A 21,628-nucleotide genomic window follows, 5' to 3' on the forward strand; every position below is an offset into this window, starting at 1 on the left:
CTTAAATCGGGGGAGCAGCAGCTAAGAAATGGAGCTTTCTATCTGTACCTGATGTAACTTTACTTTCTGCTAGTCCTCTTGTAGAAATTCCTTGAGACAACATCTGGAGATCCTCCATCCTTAAAGCCTGGCCCTGCGTCCACTTTTTCCAGCTCCAGCAGGTCCTTACCTTCCCTCTATTTGAGTACAAAGGGACAGGAAGAAAAAAATGTAGGAAATCGTCTCCATCTGCACTTCATCCAGGTGGGTGATCCCAGCCCAGACCCTCTGCAGGTGGTCGTGAGAGGGGCTGCTCCTGTCCTTCCCCGCTCAAGTGGCTACGTCTTAGGTGTTAGTTCCTCCTCGAAACAGAAGGGAAGGACACCCTTCAACTCCCTCACTTCAGGAGCAGGGGAGAGAGGAGGATGGAGGCACCTTATTTTTACTGTTCTGAGAGCTGCTTCTCTCCCTGTGCTCTCTCTGCGGTCTGGTTTCTGCCAGGCGGCAATGCCTGGAGCTGAGCTTCTGCTCCGCTCCTACAGGCGTGCTCAAAGCCCTGAGCAGATGCAAGAAGAGGGAGAACAGAATGTGTACGGAGGGTGGAGAAACAGGGGATTACTCTACTCAGGGGGTTCTCTACTTCAGGATTTCTCTTAAAGTGGAGATGGGTAAGAAATAGATCGCAGAGGACGAAGTGTCACAGGGGTTGAAGCAGCAAATGTGAAGGAACAGCTAGATTCAGTCCCTGCTTGAGAAATCCGTAATGGCCTATGATGCCTTGTCTCGCTGTAACTTTGAGTAAAATTAGGGTTAGGAGAAAATGTGACTGCAACTTAAGTGTGGGAGTGTCACAAACACACAGTTGCTTGTAAACGGAACCCTATGGTCTTCATCTCTGATAAAACATTTTTGTGGTAATAAAAGCCATTTATGTGGTAAATAAAAAAAAAAAAAGTTTTCATCAGAATCCTGCAGTCATGTGCCTGCTAAGGAAAGTGAAACTAAAAGGGCTACTGGGATGGCCAGCAAGCATCTCCTCAATGTTAATTGTGTGGACATGGTTCCCTCTGGCTCAGCTGGAATATGGAACAGCTTTGCAGCAGGGGGTGCCAGAACAGAGGGGCACACGCAGTAGTTCTTGAGCTCAGCAAGCAACACAACAGTTTTTCAAAGAAGAAAACAAGTGAACAAGTGGGCAGGCTGCCCACTCACAGGCCCAGCCCAAAGCCCAATTTCTGTTGTGCCAATGTAGTAGATTCCATACAGCAGCAGCCTTGATATGTAGAGAACCAAAGCCTAAAAGGCAAGACAGACCTGCTGAGAGAGGGAGTTAGGAGAATCTTAGCAATAGAGAGAGAACGCTGACAGTATCAAACTAGTGGATGCTGCTTAATGTCTTTGCTAACTATTGTGCATTGTGCAAATTAACTAAAGCAAGAAGCCTTGGGCCCCTTACCAAGGTTAGTCTCTTGATAAGAGTGTTACCCTATCCTAAGAAACTGGCCAAAACTGGTCCTGCGGATGGACAAGAGCCAAGGAGCAAGTGAGTCTGCGCAAAGACAAGAGGTCAACTAGCAGTGATGAGGAAGAGTCACCAACCTTCATCCACATGACCCCCGGCGACCACTACCAGGAGACACTGTGCAAGCACGGATGGGAGGAGCTTATGGAAATGACTTCTTGAACTAATTTTAATATGAAGCAGGACAGGTTATGCATATGTATAGGCACATTGTGAAACTTCATGCATATGTAACTCTTTGCTGCATATAACCAAGGCAAGTTGCTGCGTCGCGTGTTCACGACTTTGGTGGGACTACCCCCCGTGCTGCCCAGCACTGAATAAGCATACCTACTTTACAATCTTACTGATTGTGGAGTCCGTTTTCCGCAAGTCACTGCTCCCACATCTCTACAGGAGTCTCAGGTAGCCGCTAGAAATGCTGAAGGCAGCACGGACAGGATAGCTCGCAGGGATGTTTACTGTCTGTATAAGCTGATGTCTCTTAGCAAGGACTCCATCCTTGTTGGACATGTTACAAAATGACACTGTATTTCTTCTGCAGTCCAGCTCTACCCTGACCGTGCTGATAGCTGTAGTAACTGCCTTTTCTGTGATCTTTTTACAATCTAGGAACACACTGAGATTACTGCCATCCATTTGCAGGTAGCAATGAAAAGTCTGATGAGTGATCCCCAGCTTCCAGTGCGTTGTGTGGCTGGTGTCCACCTCCCAGAATTGCCAGCCCTCCGAGAAGCTCTGAGTGCTGTACACAGGCCTGAAGTCCACGTCTGTGTACATTGCCCTTTGTTGATAAAGGCAGGGGATTACAGAGAGTTCCTTGTCATCTACATGAAATACACGTGTGTGACATGGCATAAAAGTCAGATGTACATGAGCTATAAAAAGAAAAAAAAACAAAACAAAACATTACGGTCAACAGATAGTTCTGCAGATTTTCATACATCTCCATTGCTGAAAACAAAACCCTTGAGCCTACCCAAGTTATTAAAAATATATATTAATTGCATTAATTGAAAACTCCTTCTGCACGTCTCTTAACTACTCCTGTGTAGTTCCAAATGAAGAAAACACAGTTCAAGATATGCTGATATATCACAATTTTAACACACCTTTTGCCTTTTGTTTCCAACTAGAGTAACTCCTAGATTTTAGTTTCCATCTTTATGCTGCACAGCTTCATTACGCATTTAAAAAAACTCCCCGGATTAAATTTCACACACAAGTTGTGTGAACAGCCATTTTATAAATGCTTATTATAAATACTTATCTGCTTAGTACCATTTGAATCCACTTTATAGAACTTTCAAAACTTCCTAGCATAAACCTTCAGAAGCAGTCGATTCTGCCCTCAGGAATTTACTAGATATTCTTAATTCAGACCATCTCTTACAGGTAATGCATTTCAATATCGAGGCATTTTCTGCCCTGGAAGTTATCCCTTCAGGAAACAGAAACAGGGGCAGTGACTTGGGAAAATAACTAAAACTGCTTGAATTTTAAGACAAACTCCACCTGCTGCTGCTGAGTGCTCACCTTTTCTTGTGCTTTGAATTAAAGTTACACAACCCACTTTGATGCTACTGACAGAAGAGGTGTCGCTATTCTCTTCCCTTCATCCTCCCAGAAAATTCCTGGGACCTCTGCACCTCTTTACCCACAGACCATTTTAACAGGGTGCATTCAAAGCATGTCTCAAAGCACTGAGGCCCAGCACAAGCTCCCTTTTTATGCAGACATATGCAAAAGCCAAATGCAGTGTTACTAATCAGTTCTAGATATTCAGTGTATTGCTGTCTTGTTACAGTCCTTTCTTAAATATGGTTTGTTGACTTCTCCGTCTTCCCTCTCACTTAGTGAACTGGTCACTTACCAGGTAATGATTCACCTGAGAAGTCTATGTCCAAGATGAATTGCTGGAAAAGTGTTAGAATAGCCTCTTTTGTTGTTTCACCTAAAATAATGGGTGGCTTTGGCAGTTGTACAGCAGCTTTTTCAGGAGCCGGCCTCCTTATCCTAGAACATGCAGAAAGGCATCAGAAGAGCAGCAAGTCATGGGAAGACCATCCCCAATCCCATCCCTGAGCCAACAACTGAGCCAAGCAGAGGGCAACGCAATGTGGAGGATGACTCAGAATAGAAGCTCATCTGTCCTTTGCGTGCCCACGCAAGGACCTAAATATTCAAGAATTGCCCTCAGAGTTGGTCTCAAGAGCAGGTGCTGATGGTGAAGAAAGATAACTCTTGCTGTAGGTGGAGGTTCACACACGACTTCAGTTAAAATTCTGGGGCTTCCCCAGATCTCTGATGAAGTCAGGCGTAGTGTGTGCAGTCAGCGCGCTGAAGGGGTGACCAGTACGAGCCCAGGGCCTGCTGTCTGTGCGAAATGGGCCATCAGCCCGGGACTGATGGAGGATCGACCGTCAGCAGCAGAGTGAAATGCAAAAATAGACCACCCAGTGAAGAGCTTACCTGGCTTTTATCTCTGTCAAACCCTGTAAAAGACATTTTGAAAGCAGAATTAGCATAATGCAAGCAAAGGCCAACTGAAGAGCTGCAGTATCACTGGGAAGAGAGAGGCTGTTAGGTACCTTAGTGAAAAGTAGTGGGTCTTTCTGATCTCTCAGAGCCTCCAGCTCCTGTAGATCATGGCTGGTTTCATCTTTCCTCTCTTTGTATGTTTGTATCTGTGCCTGAATTTGAGAAAGCTGTTGCTCCTCACCGTGGCTGAGGGTTTCCAGGAGCTCTCCTTTTCTGCTACCCAGCCGCTTATACATCTCATCAAAGAGATTCTCCAGCCGATTCCTTCGCAAACTCTCCGCAGCCTTTTAAGAAAACATTTTCAAAGCTGTTAGGGACAGAATCTTACATTTTCCATGCGAACTCTGACTCAGAAAAGAGCCTGCTCTTTTCTGTGCTTAAGGAAGTATTCCTACTTTTTCCACATGGCAACACACCAACCCCAGCTCCTCTCTGCTTGGATTTCCAGTGCTGGGAAGTTCACTGCTCTCAGCAGGACCAGAATTGTATAGCAGCTGAAAAAGCAGCAGTTCTTGCAGAAAGCTTGCTCAAGGCTTTCCCCTATACATATCTTTCCTTCTTCTGCACTGGTATTTTTCTACGGATCCATTGCCTTTTGTCCTTTCAAGGAAGGGTGAGGAAAAATGCTTTATCTGCTTACTGCCTCCACCAAGCTGCCGTCAGTGTTGACAAACAGCTACACTGCCACAAACAGGACGCTGCCAATGGGTACAGTTCTGCCTTCAGACTAGAAGGGAACATTTGCCTTTCCTGAGGACAGGACTTCCAATCCCATCACTTCCACTGTTGGAGGAAGTCAAGTACCAGTTCTGCCTAAGCAGAGTGAAGTAGGATTTGGAGACCTGTGTTAAACTCCCTGCTCCCTCAGTTTTTAGCTAGGCATTTGTGTGCTGAGAGCAAAAACCAAACACTTTGGGGCAATCTTTTAACCTCATGACTACCAACTTCTTAGACCCACAGGCTGACCTAATAGGATTTAGATCACTATAAAGTTGTCTTCATCTTTCCCCTAAAGATTTCAAGGTACTAAGGCTGGAAAAAAACAAACTACCACCACCAAACAGAAGGCATGGACTCAACAACAGCTTTCAAGCTCAAAGGTCCTTTGTAAACTGAAAATGTATTTCTCAGACGGATAAGAAAGTTGTTCTCCAGCCCCCCACAAGGAAGAAACCTTGGAAATATCTGAGAAACCACCAGGAACTTAAAAGCTTTGAGATCCATGATCAGGGGAAGGGAGAAAGAAAACCTTAGCTACAGCTACAAGCATAAACCATCCCCTAGGTAATATGGAATCGGGGAACAAACCTTTACGTCCGTCTCTTGTTTCAGCAGATTTTCTAAGCTTCTATTCACTTCAGCTTCGTATTTTTTCACTGATTGCAGAGTTTTAGGAAAATCATTCTGTGAAAATAACCAGATGGAGATAACAGGACAGGACAGACATACATGCACCAGATCAGCAATTTTATGGAAATGGGTTAAGCTAAACCTGAAGAAACTTTGTTCACTGCATGCTCTCAACACAAACCAATGCAGAAATCTTTTACTGGAAGATTGTCCCTGACCAAAAAACATGATTCTGAGTGCGGGAAAGGTATTTTCAAAACAAAAACTGTTCATGTGCAAGAGACACACCGAAACCATTCATGTGCGAGAGACACACCGAAAGCTACTTTTATTGGTGGCTGCTTCCTTTCTCTTACTCCGCCGTTAATTTCTGTTGCACAAATGCAGCGCAGGATGATTTTCCTGTTTGAAAGTGAAACAAGAACCAAAAGCAAAGCCACAAGCTCTCATTCCCACCAGTCTGGCTCCTCAGGATGGGAAGAAAGGGTTTATATCCTCTTGATTTACATCCCAAGAGGCAAGCCCGGAGTCAATCTGTGGCACAACCAGACCTGGGGCTAAAAGCCAGATATCCCAAGAAGGGGGCTTCACCCCAACCCGAGCCTGCGCACCTGAAGCTCAGGATGTTTCATCCCTGTGCTGCAGGCAGCTCTCCATGCCACAGACCCCATGGTTTGAGCACCCCCTGTCCAGGCAGCCTTCCGGCAGCCTCTTACCTGCGCTTGGCCAAAAGCCTCTTCCACACTGATGATCTTGTGGCTGTTGTGGGAGCTGGCGACACAGCACAGCGCACAGACGCAGACCGAGTCTGTCACGCAGTAGCACTCGAGCAGTTTGCCATGCTGGCGGCATCTCCTCTCTGCCAAAACATGGACATCAGAGGGCTCCACCAGGACATGGTCTTTCAGGGAAGCCTTTGTGCTGTGCTTGTCCAGGTGCGCTTGGCACAGGGACGTCTCACAGCTCAGGCAGGTCTTCACCGCTGGCAGGGGCTTCTCAAGGCAGAAATCACACATGACCTCCTCGTTTTGCTGGCCTGAACTTTCTTCCATCTCTTCACGTTGCACTTGATGCTTTTCTTCCTCTCCATGAGTGCTGTCTTGCCCACAGGTATCCACAAACTTCTGTACTACGTTGCGGAGCTGGATGTTGGGCTGCAGCTCCGTAGGGGGAACTGCCTGGGTGTTGCACAGCGGGCAGCTGAAGAGGCTATGTGGGCAACACCGAAGTGCCTCCTGGATGCACTCCTTGCAGAAGCTGTGGCCGCAGGCGAGGGACACAGGGCTCCTATAAAGGCCCAGGCAGATGGGGCAGGTCAGCTCTTCCTGCAGAGCGCTCACTGCATGCGGCTCTGCCATGGCATCTGAAAAAAGTAGGCGTGGAAACCGAGCGAGGGCTGAGTGCCAGAGGGAGGGGACTGGTGGGAAAAGCAACCCTGGGAGGCCAGTTTCCTATAACCGCCCAGAAGCAGGAAGCTGTCACCATCTCCTCCTTGCAAGGACGTCCTCCTGCATCCTAGCAGCTTGCATGTCCCCTTTGAACATGCTGCCCAGCCTGCGCTTGCATCTTGCTTCCCCAAAAAGCTGCCAGGGGTTTCCCATCCCTGCCAGGAAGAATCCTGCGCAGCAGCTTCAGTACGGGGAGCTTGGCTGCTGCAAGCAAAGCACAGCAAATAGTCAACCCCTGCTTAAATCGGGGGAGCAGCAGCTAAGAAATGGAGCTTTCTATCTGTACCTGATGTAACTTTACTTTCTGCTAGTCCTCTTGTAGAAATTCCTTGAGACAACATCTGGAGATCCTCCATCCTTAAAGCCTGGCCCTGCGTCCACTTTTTCCAGCTCCAGCAGGTCCTTACCTTCCCTCTATTTGAGTACAAAGGGACAGGAAGAAAAAAATGTAGGAAATCGTCTCCATCTGCACTTCATCCAGGTGGGTGATCCCAGCCCAGACCCTCTGCAGGTGGTCGTGAGAGGGGCTGCTCCTGTCCTTCCCCGCTCAAGTGGCTACGTCTTAGGTGTTAGTTCCTCCTCGAAACAGAAGGGAAGGACACCCTTCAACTCCCTCACTTCAGGAGCAGGGGAGAGAGGAGGATGGAGGCACCTTATTTTTACTGTTCTGAGAGCTGCTTCTCTCCCTGTGCTCTCTCTGCGGTCTGGTTTCTGCCAGGCGGCAATGCCTGGAGCTGAGCTTCTGCTCCGCTCCTACAGGCGTGCTCAAAGCCCTGAGCAGATGCAAGAAGAGGGAGAACAGAATGTGTACGGAGGGTGGAGAAACAGGGGATTACTCTACTCAGGGGGTTCTCTACTTCAGGATTTCTCTTAAAGTGGAGATGGGTAAGAAATAGATCGCAGAGGACGAAGTGTCACAGGGGTTGAAGCAGCAAATGTGAAGGAACAGCTAGATTCAGTCCCTGCTTGAGAAATCCGTAATGGCCTATGATGCCTTGTCTCGCTGTAACTTTGAGTAAAATTAGGGTTAGGAGAAAATGTGACTGCAACTTAAGTGTGGGAGTGTCACAAACACACAGTTGCTTGTAAACGGAACCCTATGGTCTTCATCTCTGATAAAACATTTTTGTGGTAATAAAAGCCATTTATGTGGTAAATAAAAAAAAAAAAAGTTTTCATCAGAATCCTGCAGTCATGTGCCTGCTAAGGAAAGTGAAACTAAAAGGGCTACTGGGATGGCCAGCAAGCATCTCCTCAATGTTAATTGTGTGGACATGGTTCCCTCTGGCTCAGCTGGAATATGGAACAGCTTTGCAGCAGGGGGTGCCAGAACAGAGGGGCACACACAGTAGTTCCTGAGCTCAGCTAGCAACACAACAGTTTTGAACAGGAGAAAATGTGACTTTCCAATCAGCTCTACTATGAAGCTGAAAATGATGTTAGCACTTTGTTCCATCTGCTTTTATTTGTTTTAATTTATACATCTGCAGAAATGTCCTATCTGTCACATGTTTTGCCTTCCTCTTTCCCTAGTCCTGTTTCTCCATGTAGCTGATAAGCTGGGCTGAAAAGTTCAAGACTTTCCTCTTCCTTTCTTCTGAGAAGCTTTAGCACAAATCCTACTGTCAGTAAGTGTCCTAGCAAAAGCTGTCCCTGTGAGACCCTTGTGGCAGAGCCCTTAGTGTCCGAGGTGCCTGCAAAGGCTGGTGGTAGTGGGCTGCTCTCAGCTGCTCCTGGATTCCTGAGGTCTTGCTAAAGATGTATTGCTCTATCCAAGATTTCTGAGCCAGTGCCCAGGCAATGTTTTTGTGTTTGATTAAATGCCCTGAGGAGAAAGTTATTTGAGTTATTTTTCAAGAATTTATCTTATAAACCTCTTCCTGATGATATTCACTTCTTGGTCCTGTCTGACTCACTGCACCTGCAGGGGAGGGGTACAGCTATTCCCTCCAGATCATAGAGGGCAAGCTCCTTATTAGCTTGCTGCCCATTGCCTGCTCCCTAATGCTTTCTTATGACCTTGGCCCACTGACTGCTTCAGAGATTTTTCTGTTCTCTCCAAGCGATGTTTCTTCTCATTGCCAAGCACTGTGTGTCCTTTATTATTTTTCTCTTCTCCATGGAGTCTGTGGTTTCACTTTGCAGTACTGCTGATCGCTTTTCCCCAGCTGTGTCAGACACGACAAACACTGCATTCAGTGCTCACCTGGCCTTGCTGTCCGCTTCCCCCAAAATGCAGAAAACTGCTGCCTTCTGTTGCCTTTCCTCACCTCCAGCGTGGCAGAACTTGCGTTTGCAAATGCTGCGCTTTGTACCTATGGCACCGGCTGACTGCCACATTGCTGCATGCATCCCAAACCAAAAGACCTGGTCCTTCTCTGCGTGGAGCCCAGGAGGGCTGCATTAGGGCTTGCCCCCTGCAGGAGCCCGTGGGTGTTTTGTGGCCGCTGAGGGTTTCTCACTGCGCCCTGCAGTCTGAGACAAGCTGGGGCTGCCCCACGGCACGCTGCTGTGTGCGCTGCTGGGCGTGCTGCCTTCAGTCGGACTGGCCTGAAGTCTTGCTTCTTTACCCTTGATTAATTAAAGTTATTAATCCTTTCATTTAAGAAAGAATTAATCTCCTTAATTTCCTTCAGGAGTTTGGATAGCCAGAAGGTGCTGGAAGCTGCAGATAGTGACCACTGTAAATAATCTGCTGCTATCTCCTGAGCCATTTGCAGGCAGCCTGCGTGGCATAATGGTGTGCTGCCTCAGCCAAACAGGCTTTTTAGTTCTTCCCTTTGGACTCTGTTCCCTTTGGCCATGGCAATGACAGTCCAGGCCCTTGTTTCTTGCCTGTGTTCCAGATCAGCCATGTGTGGAAACCTGAGTCAGGCTGGCTGCAGGAGAAATGCTTTTGTACAGGGCGCTTTGGTGCCGCGATGCCTTATCCCACCATTTTGTAGGAAGCCTCCTCCTGTACCTGCAGCCCACACCTTTGTGGGGAGTTTGCTGCTGACAGGGGAAGGCCTGATGTTAGTTTCCCAGATTAGTTTTTTAATGTCCCAGCTTGAAATGCTGCAACCCAGCAGCTCTTCACAAAGTCCCTCGTTTTCTCAAGGCTGGGTCCCTGGGTTTGTACCAGCTCACAGTGTGCAGTGAGGTGACCAGCTCTGCCTAACTGTGACAAGAGGCAGCTTCAGTGTCTCCCTTTTTCCTGGAGGGAGGGCTAAACTCAGCAGCGGGGCAGAGCTAACATCACAAGCGAGCAACAGCTTAGTTGCCAGCTGGGTTCATTTTTCCACATAATTTTGAAATAAAAATTCAGAGATGGTTGGATTTGACTGATTGCAGAAACCCAGTAGAAGAAAACTGGACTTGTCTTTCCCAGACGTGAGTGTGAAGGACTGAGGATGCTTCCTGAGCCACGTCCCTTCCTCCCCTGCCATAGTGTCCAGTGGAGAGCCCCCAGCACATGGGGACCACATGAGTTCGCTGTTCTCTTTGGACAGCTGAGTTACTGCCCGGACCTGAAACAAATGGCTCGCGGTGATGAATTGAGATGGTGCTGATGACAAAAGGGCTTTCACCGAAGAGTTTTTCCATTTAGCAGTAGTGAACTAAATCCTTTCCCTGCCTCTCTCCAGGCAGATGCTGATATTTTGCAAACCCACTGACATGAAGACTCCTTGTGATAGAAGACCAGCGTGAGCAGATATGGAGTGTGCCAAGCTGCAGGTAAATCTAATCCCTCTCTGTGCCCTTCTCCAGCAGGCTCTGCACGGGCAGTGAATCCTCAGTGCTTCAGGGTACTACCAAGAGCCTGGGGCATTGTATGTTCCCTTTTTGGCAGGATCAGGTCCTGAGCATGTATGCAGTGCCACAATTTCCCTCTAAAATCATAGGATCATAAAATCACAGAATCCTTTAGGTGTTGGCGGTGGGGAGGTCTCTCCTCTCTGCCCTGCAGGCTGGTGCCCGATGAAGGGCAGCTCCCTGCACATCTGAGCTCTCTGCCTGGCTGCAATTCCTTCAGTGCTCAGCACATGTGGAGTCCTTGTGGCTGTCAACCTGAAAGGGAAGCAGAGATGCTCAGACACGCAGAGAGCCCCAGAAGGTCTGCAGGAGCGCTCTGCCCACACCTCACCCACTGCAGCCGCTGCACAGCCATTGTGGCTTGCCTGGGGCAGGTCTGCTCCTGCTGCAAAGCTTGCCAAGGGCTGCTCAGCCCATGCCAAGTGCAGCCTCCTGTGCAACGCAGGCAGCCAGAGCCTGCAGATGAAGGGAGCAAGACACCCTCGCTCTGACTCGGCAGCGGAGTGGGGATTTGGGGAGGGGGATCTGTTGGGGAATGGTGTCTTCTTACCTGCTGGAGGCTGCTGAGAGACACAAGAGATCCAAGTCTGAAGAGGTACTTGGAGGTACAGACCATGTATGGAAAAATAAAATGTATCCAGCCAAGGACTGATGAGGAGAGAAAGAGGGAACAGAGATTGTAGGACCCAAAACTGGCAACACCTAAAGTAAGCTCTGCACCAGCCCCTAAAGATGTACAGTGAGCACAGAAGGCAGGAGCTGGGTGGAGAGAGCAAAGCTGGGCAGGGAGAGCAACAGCAAGCTGGGAGGAAGTGCCTGCAGGTGAGCCAGGCAGCTGCTGCAGGCAGAGAGGTCGGTGCCACTGGGCAAGCGGGCAGACGTCCCTGAACTGGCAGGAGGCAGACACCAAACCTTTCCCCACTCCTCCCTGCAAAGGCACCTTCCAGACCTGGCCAGCGAGCTGGGATGGAGAAATGCTGGGATTGGGCAAATGCACGTGTTACTTTACATGAAGCCTCCAGAGCTCCTGTGCAGGACCTCAGGCGGTGCTAGCGCTGAATTCCCCGCCGGAGAGCGGGGAGCTCTGAGCCGGTGGCAGCCCCGTGCTGGGCTCCATGGCAGGGACAGCCCCGTCCCTGCACAGCCAGCCCCACAGAGCCCAGGGCACGTCAGGCACCAGATGCTGCTGCCTGAGGCACAGATGGATGCCGACACTAAAAGGGCAGCCCAGGACAGCTGGTCAGACAGTGAAATGAATCCCAGGCAGCAGCGGTGGTGTTTCCCAGCACCCCAGGCCCAGTGCTTTGAGACCAGGGGGCAGTTGTACCTGCACAGCTCGGCCCGAGGCAGAGGCTGCTGGCACAGGGCAGCAGGGCGGAGCTGCCCTGCTTACCCAGCAGCGTGGCAGCACTGTGAAGCCTCCAGCGATGTTTGTTCCCTCCCCACCTTCATCCTGGGCAGCTGAAGGGGCTGCTCTCTGCTCTTCTCACTGAGCTGCTGCTTTCCCGCTAACGGCAATCCCCGCACTCCTCCACTTCGGGTGTGAGCACCTGGCTCCCAGTCCCTGCATTCGTGTGTCCCTTGCCCTTGGCACTTCCGAGACCAACCAGCTTCAAACCACGCGTTTGCTCCGTCACACGGGTATCCTCCAGGTGCTGGCATGGAGCCAACAGACCCCCGTGAGGGGGATGCTGTTGAAGGTCAGGCATTTAGAAGATGCTGAAGATGCTCCCTCTCGGACCAAGGGGCAGCCGTCATCTCACCCAGCCCAGCTCTGCCTGCAGGTGGGGGCATGGCCACGCTGCCCTCGTTGCCCACACTGCCGGCCAGCCAAGGGCAGCAGCAGCAGTTGTCCCTACGCCCAAAAGCCAGCTCTTGACTTATTTTCTCCTCCCACAAGGCATGCTGAGCCTGGTTCAGGAGATAAGGCTGCTTCTGTTTATCCAGGGTGAGCAGGCATGCAAGCTACAACCAGAGCAGCGCCCAGGCTTGTGAAAAGAAGTTGTTTTATCAGAAAGTTATGCCCAAAGGATGAACTGCCCTGGTATTGTGGCTTTTGGTTTCTTTTTTTCAAAGGGATGAAACTAATTGTTGGACTAACAGAGCTGCAGCATGGATTTAGCTATGTATTCACGACCAGCTCCCCACAACCCTTAGGTCTGCTTGCAATATAATACAGAACAAACAGCACCAGTCCTTGGTCCCCAGGAGCGCTGGGGTCAGGACAAGTGCTGACCATGGGTGGGTCCTTCCCGCGCCCCCTCCTCCCCCACCCCCGGCCTCCTCCAGCCCCAACCCGGCCACCCAGCCGCAGCTTTCCATCAGCTCCTTTGCTTTGCATCTGTCCAGGCACTGGCCCAGCCTTAGCAAAATGCTCGCGCAGGGACTGCGACCCTGTGGCCGGTGCACCGTGCGCCGCGCTGCACCCCAACATCCTGCTGCCAGCCGGCCACGAGCGTTTTGTGCAGTGCGAAACGCCTCCTCCAGAGCGGATTTGCACCAGTATCCGAAGCACCAGCAGCACAGACTTGTTGCTCTTTTTTTTTTTTTTCTCCCAGTTTATAGTATATATGTTATTGTTTATTTATAGGCAGATCACTTCACTATTTACAGTACATGAGCGTAGAGATTCTACAGTCTTTGTGATGTAAACAAGTAACTCCACGGCAGGGGAGTCTGGAAAAAGAAGCCAGTTCTGAAGTATTTACACAATTTAAAATAGAACTTTTATACCCACCGGCTAGATATAGATAATACATTGAGCGATTTGGTTAAATTATCTATGAAACTATAGAATCTGACAATGTAAAAATACAAGAAAACGTTCTCTCGTTTTAGAAGGTAGACAGTTAAATCACACTAGAAATAAATCTCTTTTTAAAAATAATAACAATAATAATAAAGGAAAGGCATAAGAATTCATGCCATCTTTTAAGATTAAAGTATATTACATAAATAAGGACACAATGGAACGGAACCGGGGAAAAAATTAAGTGAAATATAAAAAACCGCTACCAATTAAAAAAAAAAAAAAACATACTAAAAATTAGATTCTTAATCTCAGAGGGAACAATTCTGCCACTTTTGCTAACCCTGCAAGTAGAAAATCACAGAGTTTAGTAGTACTTACTCAGCGTGAGGAAGGAGGCAGAACTGGCCCCTAGTAATTATTAGCAGTGTCCTTTTATTCAAAAAAAAAAAAAAAAGAAAAAAAAAGAGAGTTTAGCTTTTATTATAAATAACATAGCAGATGTGCCCCTTTTTAGGTGAAATTCTTGCACCTTTCTCAAGAAATGCATCAGTTTAACCTTTCTCTCTCTCACATGCATACACACACTCCCTGCCCCGTCAGTGTGCGCTGGGTTTGGCTCTGCTCAGTAATGCCCTAACCGTGCCAGCCGGCGCTGCCCGTGCTGTCCCTGGCTGCGGCTTGAGGAGGGACGAGGAATGAGGCCCAAAGGCTGCATTTGATTCTCTATTGCTTCAGATTGTCGGGGATGGGCTAAGATAGAACAGAAAGGGTTTCAGGGCTTGCTATGAACAATGACGTAGCTCGGTATTCAGCGTAACTCCAAAAAGAAAGAAAAATACAATAAAAAAAAAAAAAAGAAAAAAAAGTGCTGGTCAGTAATGCTCCTTCGCATGGACCAGTGCTGAAACCAGACACTTGGACTGTAACATGGTGGCTGAGCTGCTGTTTCCATAGGGAAGACGTGCAGCCCAGCAAGCTGCGCTGGGTACAAATTGGGATAAACCTTTCCTTTGGGGCAACATCGAACCTAACACCCGGGATTGTCCTCTGCGTTCAGCCCAGACATTCAGAAACATTTGCTCCTTTCCTACGGAGCCCCAGGAGTCTGCTGGATTCCAGCCAGGAAACCTGGTATCCCACTGTGAACAATGAGATTTTTTGGGGCAACTCTGTGCAAAAAAAACGAACGGGCATTTTATCACCAGACTCTTCACATTTAGCGTTTCCCCGCAGTACTTACAGGCAACTATCGGGGGACATTCTATAGTTATACACTTTTTTTAAAAAAATAAATCTAAATCTCCTTCGTACTTATTGCCTACCATAATATACCCTTTTGCTCCCAGTTTCTCTTGGATTGGGGCCCCTACCCGTGTGCAGGGCTGGGCCCCAGCGGCGAGGGGCACCGGGTTCCTTTCCCTGTATCCAGCCCCCCCCTGGGCAGGGGGGTCTCTCACCCACCCCTGCCCAGTCCCTCCTTGCCCCTAGAGCACTGCGAGCTAACAAAAGCTTTCTACTAAAAAAATAAAAATAAAAATCAAGTGGGAACTTACTTTTCACCACTAACCCTGCATGAGCGATTCTGGACCCAGCAGGCAGTCACACCTGTGCTTCTTTAAGCCAAAATATGCCCTGCACACTCGCCGGGTCCTTAAAGGTGGGGGGAGCCATGGGGGCGGGCAGCATGCCCCCCCCCGGGCTCTGCTGCTGCTGCTGCAGCGAGGGGCGGGCGGCCACGGGGAGGGTGCCTGGGCCCCGTATGGTGCATCCTGAGCACCTCTGTGCGTATTGCATCAGTGCAGGAGAAATTTCTCAAGGGAGGAGGGAAAAAGAGCCGTCGAAATTTAAAGGAGGGGGAAAAAAAAAGGGAAAACCCCAAACAACAACAAAAATCCGTTTATAGGCTTCAGGCAACACGAAGACCACTTATTGCATCTCTTCCTATCCTAAGACTGCAGTACTGATTGGCTCTGTGCATTATGAGACCTCCCTGCTTGGGAGTGCTGTACCCGCTGCGCAGGAGCTCCGCGATGGTGGTGGGCTGCTGGCTGGCACAGGAAGCCACAGGAAAGCAACGTCCAATTTCGGATTGGGTACACAGAAACCAACGCTGGCAAAGTGCCTGAGGGCTGCCCCGGGAGAGGGCTCCTCGCGGCCTGGGCAGCCCCCGCTGCGCTTGCCCCTTCCCCTCCACCACGCTTGATGCATCCTCCAGCTGGGAGCGGCCCAGGGCTCAGTCCCACCGCGGCTGAGCAAGGAGATGGAAGAATTCCACTTGGCTTTTTTTTTTTCCTTTTTTTTTGATTGATCGTTTTCTGAAAAACATCAGCACAGCACAGGACAGTACTACCCACCCTAAATGTGTCGCTATATACATTCTACATAAGCTCTATAGCAATCACATGTAAACATCATCGTTGTGAGGAAATACTAGGACAGAAAAAGGCAAAGCTACAATGAGGCAATTGCCAATAGCAAATGCTCGGTCTCGGCCAGGGTTACTCGTGTATGCTAAGTCAGGGAGGAGGTGGGGAGAGCCTGTGGCAGGAGAGACAGCGACCCTTGCTGCTGCTCTGGGCTGAGACGGAAGTGGTGCAAGGACAGCGACTGGCACGAGCAGCAGATTTGGGAACCGCCATTCAACCCACCGGGGCTGTCCCACTGCCTCGCTGGTTGCTGTCGGAACCGCGGGTTCCACAAGAGCAGTGTGAAATATCTGGGTAATGGTGCTGGTACTGCTGCTGGCACCCCTTCTCCTGCCAGGGATCAGCGTGGGCTGTCAGGGGTGCAAACGCGCCCATGGAGCCAAGGGCCGTGTCGGCAGGGTGTGGGTTCCTGGAATTGAACCTCAAGCAATTTCGGAGGCTTTGGTCATACTCCCTGCAGGATGAAGTGGTGTCTGCACGGAGGAAATGAGAATAAAAACCCTAAGTCATGTACAGGGGAGACCCCAGAAGACTCTATCTATTGGCAGAGTTAAGGCTATAATATTCTATCTACATAGGATGGCTGAATCCCTAGTGGTCTCTGTGTCTGGGAAGTAAATGGAGACAATGGAGATGGCTTGAGGAGCCGGCAAGATTTCCTTTCCCTCTGGGAAATGGTGCCTCTGGCCTGCTCTCGGTTGGGGTTCCTCCAACCAGGGGCAGGGGCTCTCCCCCTCCCACCTCTCCCAGAGGCGGGGGGCAAGCTTGCAAGCAAATTTGGCGGGGATGCTGCTTGAGCATGCCTTACATCCAGCGCTGCCGGGAGGCCTGAGGGCCCTGGTGAGAGGTGGGGGGGACGACACGAGCAGCAGCAGGCCAGCTGGGAGCCGCAAACACACAGCAAAGCCATGACGCTTCCTTCACACTGCTGGGCATGAGCCGGGCCGAGGGGGCAGAGGTGACAGCAGAGAGTGTGCCGTGCCGGCAGGGGTGCACGGGTCTGGGTTGCCAACGGGGTGCTGGGTGAGCGTATGGCTTGTAAGACACCGACCAGAGGACAGGCAGAGACGAGAAGGATCCTCACGGCCCGCTCCCTCCGCGGGCGCCCCAGGCCTGCCTGCGCAGGGCTGCAGCAACGACGGCCGGCAGGCAGCAGGGCTGCAGGCTGCCCGGCAGTGGTTCAACGCTGCCTCCTTCCACCACCCCCTTCCCTCGCGCCTGCAGGCTGCCACGGCAGGAGCGGCCCACGGGCCTCTGACCGGGCCTGCTCGGCAGCTGGGTGCCGGGGGCTCGCCCCCCAGTGAGGAAAATGGCTTTGGCAGCAGTGGGGGAGCCCTGCGCGCAGAGGGCCCTGGCGCACTGCCGGGGAGGCCGGTGCTTCTGCGGCCCAACGCTGGCTCTGTGACTCTGCTCTGACCCCCCATTTGCTCAGTGGCAAGTGCCTCATTACAGTGCATAGTTAAAAATCAAGGAAGCGGTACAATAAATCTGAATTACAGTACATCTGAGCCATAAATACATTTTTTTAAGCATATACTTTTTTTTTCTTCCTCTTCTATTAAAAATTAGTCTATAATCCTGATTCTATTCACAATTAACAATTTCATCATCACACACTACGGACAAAAAATGTTATGGTGAACACAGCTGCAACTCCACGGTGGGAGCACGGGGTCGGGGCCAGGGTGGGGAGGGGGCCGGGGGCTCCTAGGCTCACCCTAAAACAACCAGTCAGAAGCGGGGAGACTAATGTGTGGCAGTGAGACATCAACACCATGGGGACTCACAGACAGAAGCAGCTTTGTTCAATGTAAACATCGATTGAAAGGGACAGCAGTCTCTCTCTCGCGCGTGCGTGCTCTCGCTCTCTCGCTCTCTCTCGCTTGTCATAGACTGAATAATTTCTTTGAAAACGTAAACATATTGGAAGTGCCTTGACTGAGGTATTGAGGTATTCCTCCAGGGTTAAGGCTGTTACCGATGCAGGCTGAGCTGGGCCTCCTGCAGCAAGCTGTCAAAATCCATGGTCTCGTACTTGCTTTTCACCGGTGCCGGGGAGGACTCCTCTGCGCTGCAATCTGGGGACAGCAGGGACACAGGACAGCGGGGTGAGGGACGGCAGGAGGCGGGCAGGGGCGCCGAGGGGCACCATGTGCTCCCCGTGCCTGCGCACGGCGTCACGAAGCCCCGGCCGCCCCGGCAGTGCTTGGAGGTGATGGCTTTGCCGAGCATTCCCCGAGCTGGGTGCCTGCCCTGGCCTCCTCCTGGGAAGGCACCAATGTTGTCCCGTGTCCAAGAACAATATAAAATGGGAAAACGTGCTGTTTCTCCCCATTGAAAAGGAGCAAACTGCTGTTTGGCAGAGGGGCTCTCACTGCTCAGGTCAGAGGGCAGAGACGCCCGCTCCCACATTCACAAAAATTGCCGGCCCCGGGTGAATTCTGAGCCGCTGAAACACGGCACTTCCCACGTGAGCAGCCAGGTCGCGGCAAGCGTGGGCGTCTGCCTGTAGAGCTCCCCAGCTCTTGCATCTGAAGCTGAACAAAGAGTGCCATCACAAAGCCTGTGAAATCTAGCAAATGCCAGAAATAAGACCGCCTAATTGAACAGCAGCTTAACCCCTTTGTGTGTATATTTTTGATAGAGCTGTTAATGGCATGGCTGCATTTTACTTCTTCCTATGGGCTCTCTGTCTCAACCTGTGCACAGGGCGAGCAGGATTTAGGAACGAACCATGCCATGTAGTCAGGGGCAACTGCTTTCTCACAGAAACCAGGGGGTGAGGAGCTGGGAGCGGTGCTGGGGGTTCCCCTGCAGCTCTGCCCTCCCCACAGCGCTGCACAACTGACATTTTTGTCACGGGATGCTTGCTGGTTCTTACCTCAGAGCCCAGAATGGCAGATCCTAGCTTATTACATGGATAATGAGCATTTGCACCTACAGCCAAAGTCAGAGGGAACGCTGCTCTGTGCACATGAAATATTGTCAGGTGCTAAGAGACCAGGCAGTACTTGTGTCAGACTGAGCACCTAGAGGTAAATCAAGACTTAGGGCTTTATTTTCTGGGCGTGAAGTGGACTGCCTTATCTTATGCATGAAGTGGGAAAACAGAACCACTTCGCTGCCTGCAGAGGGTGCAAAACTGAAAGCATGGTGTTCATGAAACACCTGAGGATCACAGTGATGAGGGCCAAGTGACGCCCCGATCACATTTCTCTTTCAAAACCAGCATAGGGTTTCACTCCTGTCCATTATCGAAGGCTGAGAGACAAGGTTGAGTGAGCCCTGGCTGAGTTAGCGAGGCAGACCTGTGGAGAGCAGTGTGTGTGCTAGCAGAAATCCATGTGGCACCAACAGAGTTAATGTAACTGCAGCACATCTCAATGTCTTCGTTTTGGATGAAAAGTACATATGCAATGCTGGGGAATCTGTCCTGTGGAGCAGTAAACAACCCAGATCACCTCTTGGGCTAATGAGCTGTTGTTGACCGCTTTCTCTAACGATGGGGAAGGGAGTTCTCAGCTGGAAAGCATCCAGCACCGTGCAGAAATGCAGCTGGGAAACGATGGGCTGTGCCTCCACTGAAACCCAGCAGCTCTGGGGTGGGATGCTACGCTTCGCAGCCAACACGCTCCGGGTCTTCACACAAGCTGCTTCCTTCTCTCCCTCCAGTGCCCAAAGCCATCCAGCTGGGCTGGGAGCAGCTGTGTGAGCCATACAGAGCAGGTGGGCTTTTGCTGCAGGCTGCAAAGAGCTTTTGGATCCTCACATGACGAGGGTTCAGAAATGCAAGGTGCCGTTACTGTGCCGTGCTGATAAACAGGACGCTTCCAAGGAAGCCTTCTTACCCAAGTCAGCGTATCTGGTCCAGAAGAAGTGCCCAAGGCCACCAGAGCTGAGCTGGAAGGAAGGCTCGTTCCTCTTCCTTAGCGAGGTGCCATTCTTCAGAGATAAGGCAGCATGCTCTGAATACCGGTAGGTGATGAAGCCGTATTTATCCCCCCTGCACAACCAAAGAAAGAAGCAGAGATGCACCGGGCTCCACAACCCTGCCCACACAGCTCTGCCCTGTGCCCTGCCACCATCCTGCCGCCCACCCCTGCACCCATGGGGTGGGCTGGGGTGGCGCAGGCTTCACCCCCCCGGCACTGCCCTGTCACTGTCACTCCTAGAGCTGAGGCAGAGGTGACCGCGCGCCCCATGAGCCCAGCACCTCGCCACCCACCTGTTAGTCCTGGACAGGACCTGGCACTCCACGATCTCACCAAACACCTCAAAGCGTTTCTTCAGCTCGCTGGAGCTCATGTTGCTGGAGAGGTTCCTGACGTACACCACCCGGCCTTCCCCCTGCCAGCACCAAGCGAGAGGTCTCAGGCTCCCGACCCGCGCCTCCAGCACTGCCCATGGGTGCTGGACACGCAGGGTGCCCAGGAGCCCTCCGCCCTGGCTGCGCAGCGCTGCCTGGCCCCCAGCCCGCTGCTGTCATAGCCAAGCTAAAGCAGCCACACGCCCCTTCCTCCCTTGTCAATGCCTCCTGCGTCTCTGCAGCCTTTGTACCTTATCCCGGTGAAGTCACCAGGAAACATTCCTGAGAACTTATGGAGGAAAAATTCGACTGTGCTGCAGGAGAAAAATGCCAGACGGGCAGACGTGAGCATGCACGTGTGCGCACAGCAGCGGAGAAGAGCTATTTCCCTGCACATGCAGCCCCACACCACTGCACACGCCGCACCCGTGCTGCCCCTGCAGCAGTGCTGGTGGCTGCGCAGCTCCAGGGATTCCGCGGTGGAGACCGACGTGGGATGCGCCGGGAGTTTCTGTGCCAAGGACTCTGTGTATTGCCAATTGCCGATCGCTTCCGCTTTGCTTTAGCTTTGCTTTCTCCCCCAGTCATGTCCCTGTTTAACACTGGCCTCACACCAAGGGATGCTGAAGCCAGGGCTAATGCTCCACCGCTGCTTTTCTGGAGCAGGGCACTACTGAGGGCTGCGGGTTGCTTTGTCCCAGCACGCACGCGGGTGCCGGCGGGAGGGAGCGGCCGCTGCCCCCGGGGTAGGCGCTACTCCCTGCTCACTTACGATGGCCTTTTCCCGTTTCTTCTCCAGCTGGCCCCGGCTCCCACTGCCACCTTGACACTGCTCGCCGTTCTCACACCTGCGGAGCACGAGAGACGAGGTCAGCCCCAAAAGGGGAGCCTGCAGGGAACGCTTCAGCCATCAAAAGGGAGGTGAGGCAGCGGGTTTCTGAAGAGGCAGGCAGGTGCCTGGCAAATATTGGCAGCAAAGGGGAGATGGGGTCATGCAAAGAGCTTCGAGCTTCTCTGGGCCACGCCACCTCTCTTGAACCTGCTATGACACTGGAAAGCCCATTCCTTGATGCCAGAAGCAGTCCCTAACCAGTGTGTGCCCTTCCCACAAATGGCTCCAGCCCCTGCCAGTTGCTCCCAGCATGATGGAAACCCACAGGTACTTCCCCAGATGCTGCTTTCTCTGGCCGTGGCTGATGTTTTTGGCAGCTGCTGCTGTAGTACCAATTACTTCAATGGATTTTCTTTAACTAATTAGCATCTTTATACTCAGACCAGAGAGAGCCAGTGCTGTCATGCAGTGCCTTTGGACAGAGCTGGGAGCGGGGTCCACCCTGGCTCGCACACCACCTCCCTGCAGCAGCGAGGGAGGGGACAGCCACCATGCCAGGCCTGGCCAAGGGCCCATCTAGCCCAGGACCGACCCCAGCAGTGGCCAAAAGCAGGTTTCTACAAGACTGTGTGCCCCTAGAGCTGCTGCGAGCTGCCAGCCTCTCTGCTGCCCACCCA

At 51.3% G+C, this 21,628-nt stretch overlaps 2 protein-coding genes and 1 long non-coding RNA gene across 6 annotated transcripts in view; 1 reads left to right on the top strand and 2 right to left on the bottom strand.

The window, feature by feature from the left end:
* Window positions 1-49: 49 nt before the first annotated feature.
* On the bottom strand, window positions 50-7,267 carry LOC308177627 (E3 ubiquitin-protein ligase TRIM62-like). Of its 2 annotated transcripts, none has more exons than XR_013939278.1 (7): window positions 6,109-6,888; window positions 5,351-5,446; window positions 4,093-4,326; window positions 3,974-3,996; window positions 3,375-3,517; window positions 1,836-2,379; window positions 50-176 (listed from the first exon to the last, which is right to left on the bottom strand). XR_013939278.1 is itself a non-coding variant. In XM_080555220.1 (7 exons), exons 2-7 carry the CDS (start codon window positions 6,748-6,750, stop codon window positions 1,892-1,894), a joined length of 1,626 nt encoding a protein of 541 aa, XP_080411346.1. In that variant the 5' UTR covers window positions 6,751-7,044; window positions 7,127-7,267; the 3' UTR covers window positions 1,653-1,891. The 2 variants fall into 2 exon arrangements, 1 of the variants encoding a protein (XP_080411346.1); XM_080555220.1 differs by lacking the exon at window positions 50-176 and adding an exon at window positions 7,127-7,267 and having other exon boundaries at window positions 1,653-2,379; window positions 6,109-7,044.
* LOC308177631 lies at window positions 7,183-21,624 on the top strand. The gene is made up of 3 exons (XR_013939280.1): window positions 7,183-7,321; window positions 10,467-10,557; window positions 20,919-21,624. It is a non-coding gene; the product is annotated as an uncharacterized lncRNA (long non-coding RNA).
* Window positions 13,560-21,628, bottom strand: part of PPARGC1B (PPARG coactivator 1 beta) — a 44,233-nt gene continuing 36,164 nt past the window's right edge. For 2 of the 3 annotated variants that reach the window (XM_080555216.1, XM_080555215.1), the window contains 4 exons: window positions 20,892-20,967; window positions 20,039-20,160; window positions 19,662-19,816; window positions 13,560-17,891 (listed from right to left, as the gene is read on the bottom strand). In XM_080555216.1, coding sequence (XP_080411342.1) covers window positions 17,788-17,891; window positions 19,662-19,816; window positions 20,039-20,160; window positions 20,892-20,967 — 457 coding nt within the window. In that variant the 3' untranslated portion in view covers window positions 13,560-17,787. Of the gene's footprint in view, window positions 17,892-19,661; window positions 19,817-20,038; window positions 20,161-20,891; window positions 20,968-21,628 lie in introns of those variants that run through there. The other variant, XM_080555217.1, reaches the window with a different exon arrangement.

The sequence above is a fragment of the Anser brachyrhynchus genome (assembly GCF_964034855.1).
Source record: "Anser brachyrhynchus genome assembly, chromosome: 14".
In the NCBI taxonomy this organism is placed as follows: Eukaryota; Metazoa; Chordata; class Aves; order Anseriformes; family Anatidae; genus Anser; species Anser brachyrhynchus.

Bases quoted from the DNA above. Each gene is read 5' to 3' on its own strand.
- LOC308177627 (XM_080555220.1), bottom strand. From the start codon at position 6,750: ATGGCAGAGCCGCATGCAGTGAGCGCTCTGCAGGAAGAGCTGACCTGC. The intron at 3,518-3,973 runs GTAAGCTCTTCA...TGCATGTTCTAG, and splicing joins TTGACAGAGATAAAAGCCAG to GATAAGGAGGCCGGCTCCTG. The intron at 2,380-3,374 runs GTAAGTGACCAG...TTCTTTTTATAG, and splicing joins CTCAGGTGAATCATTACCTG to CTCATGTACATCTGACTTTT.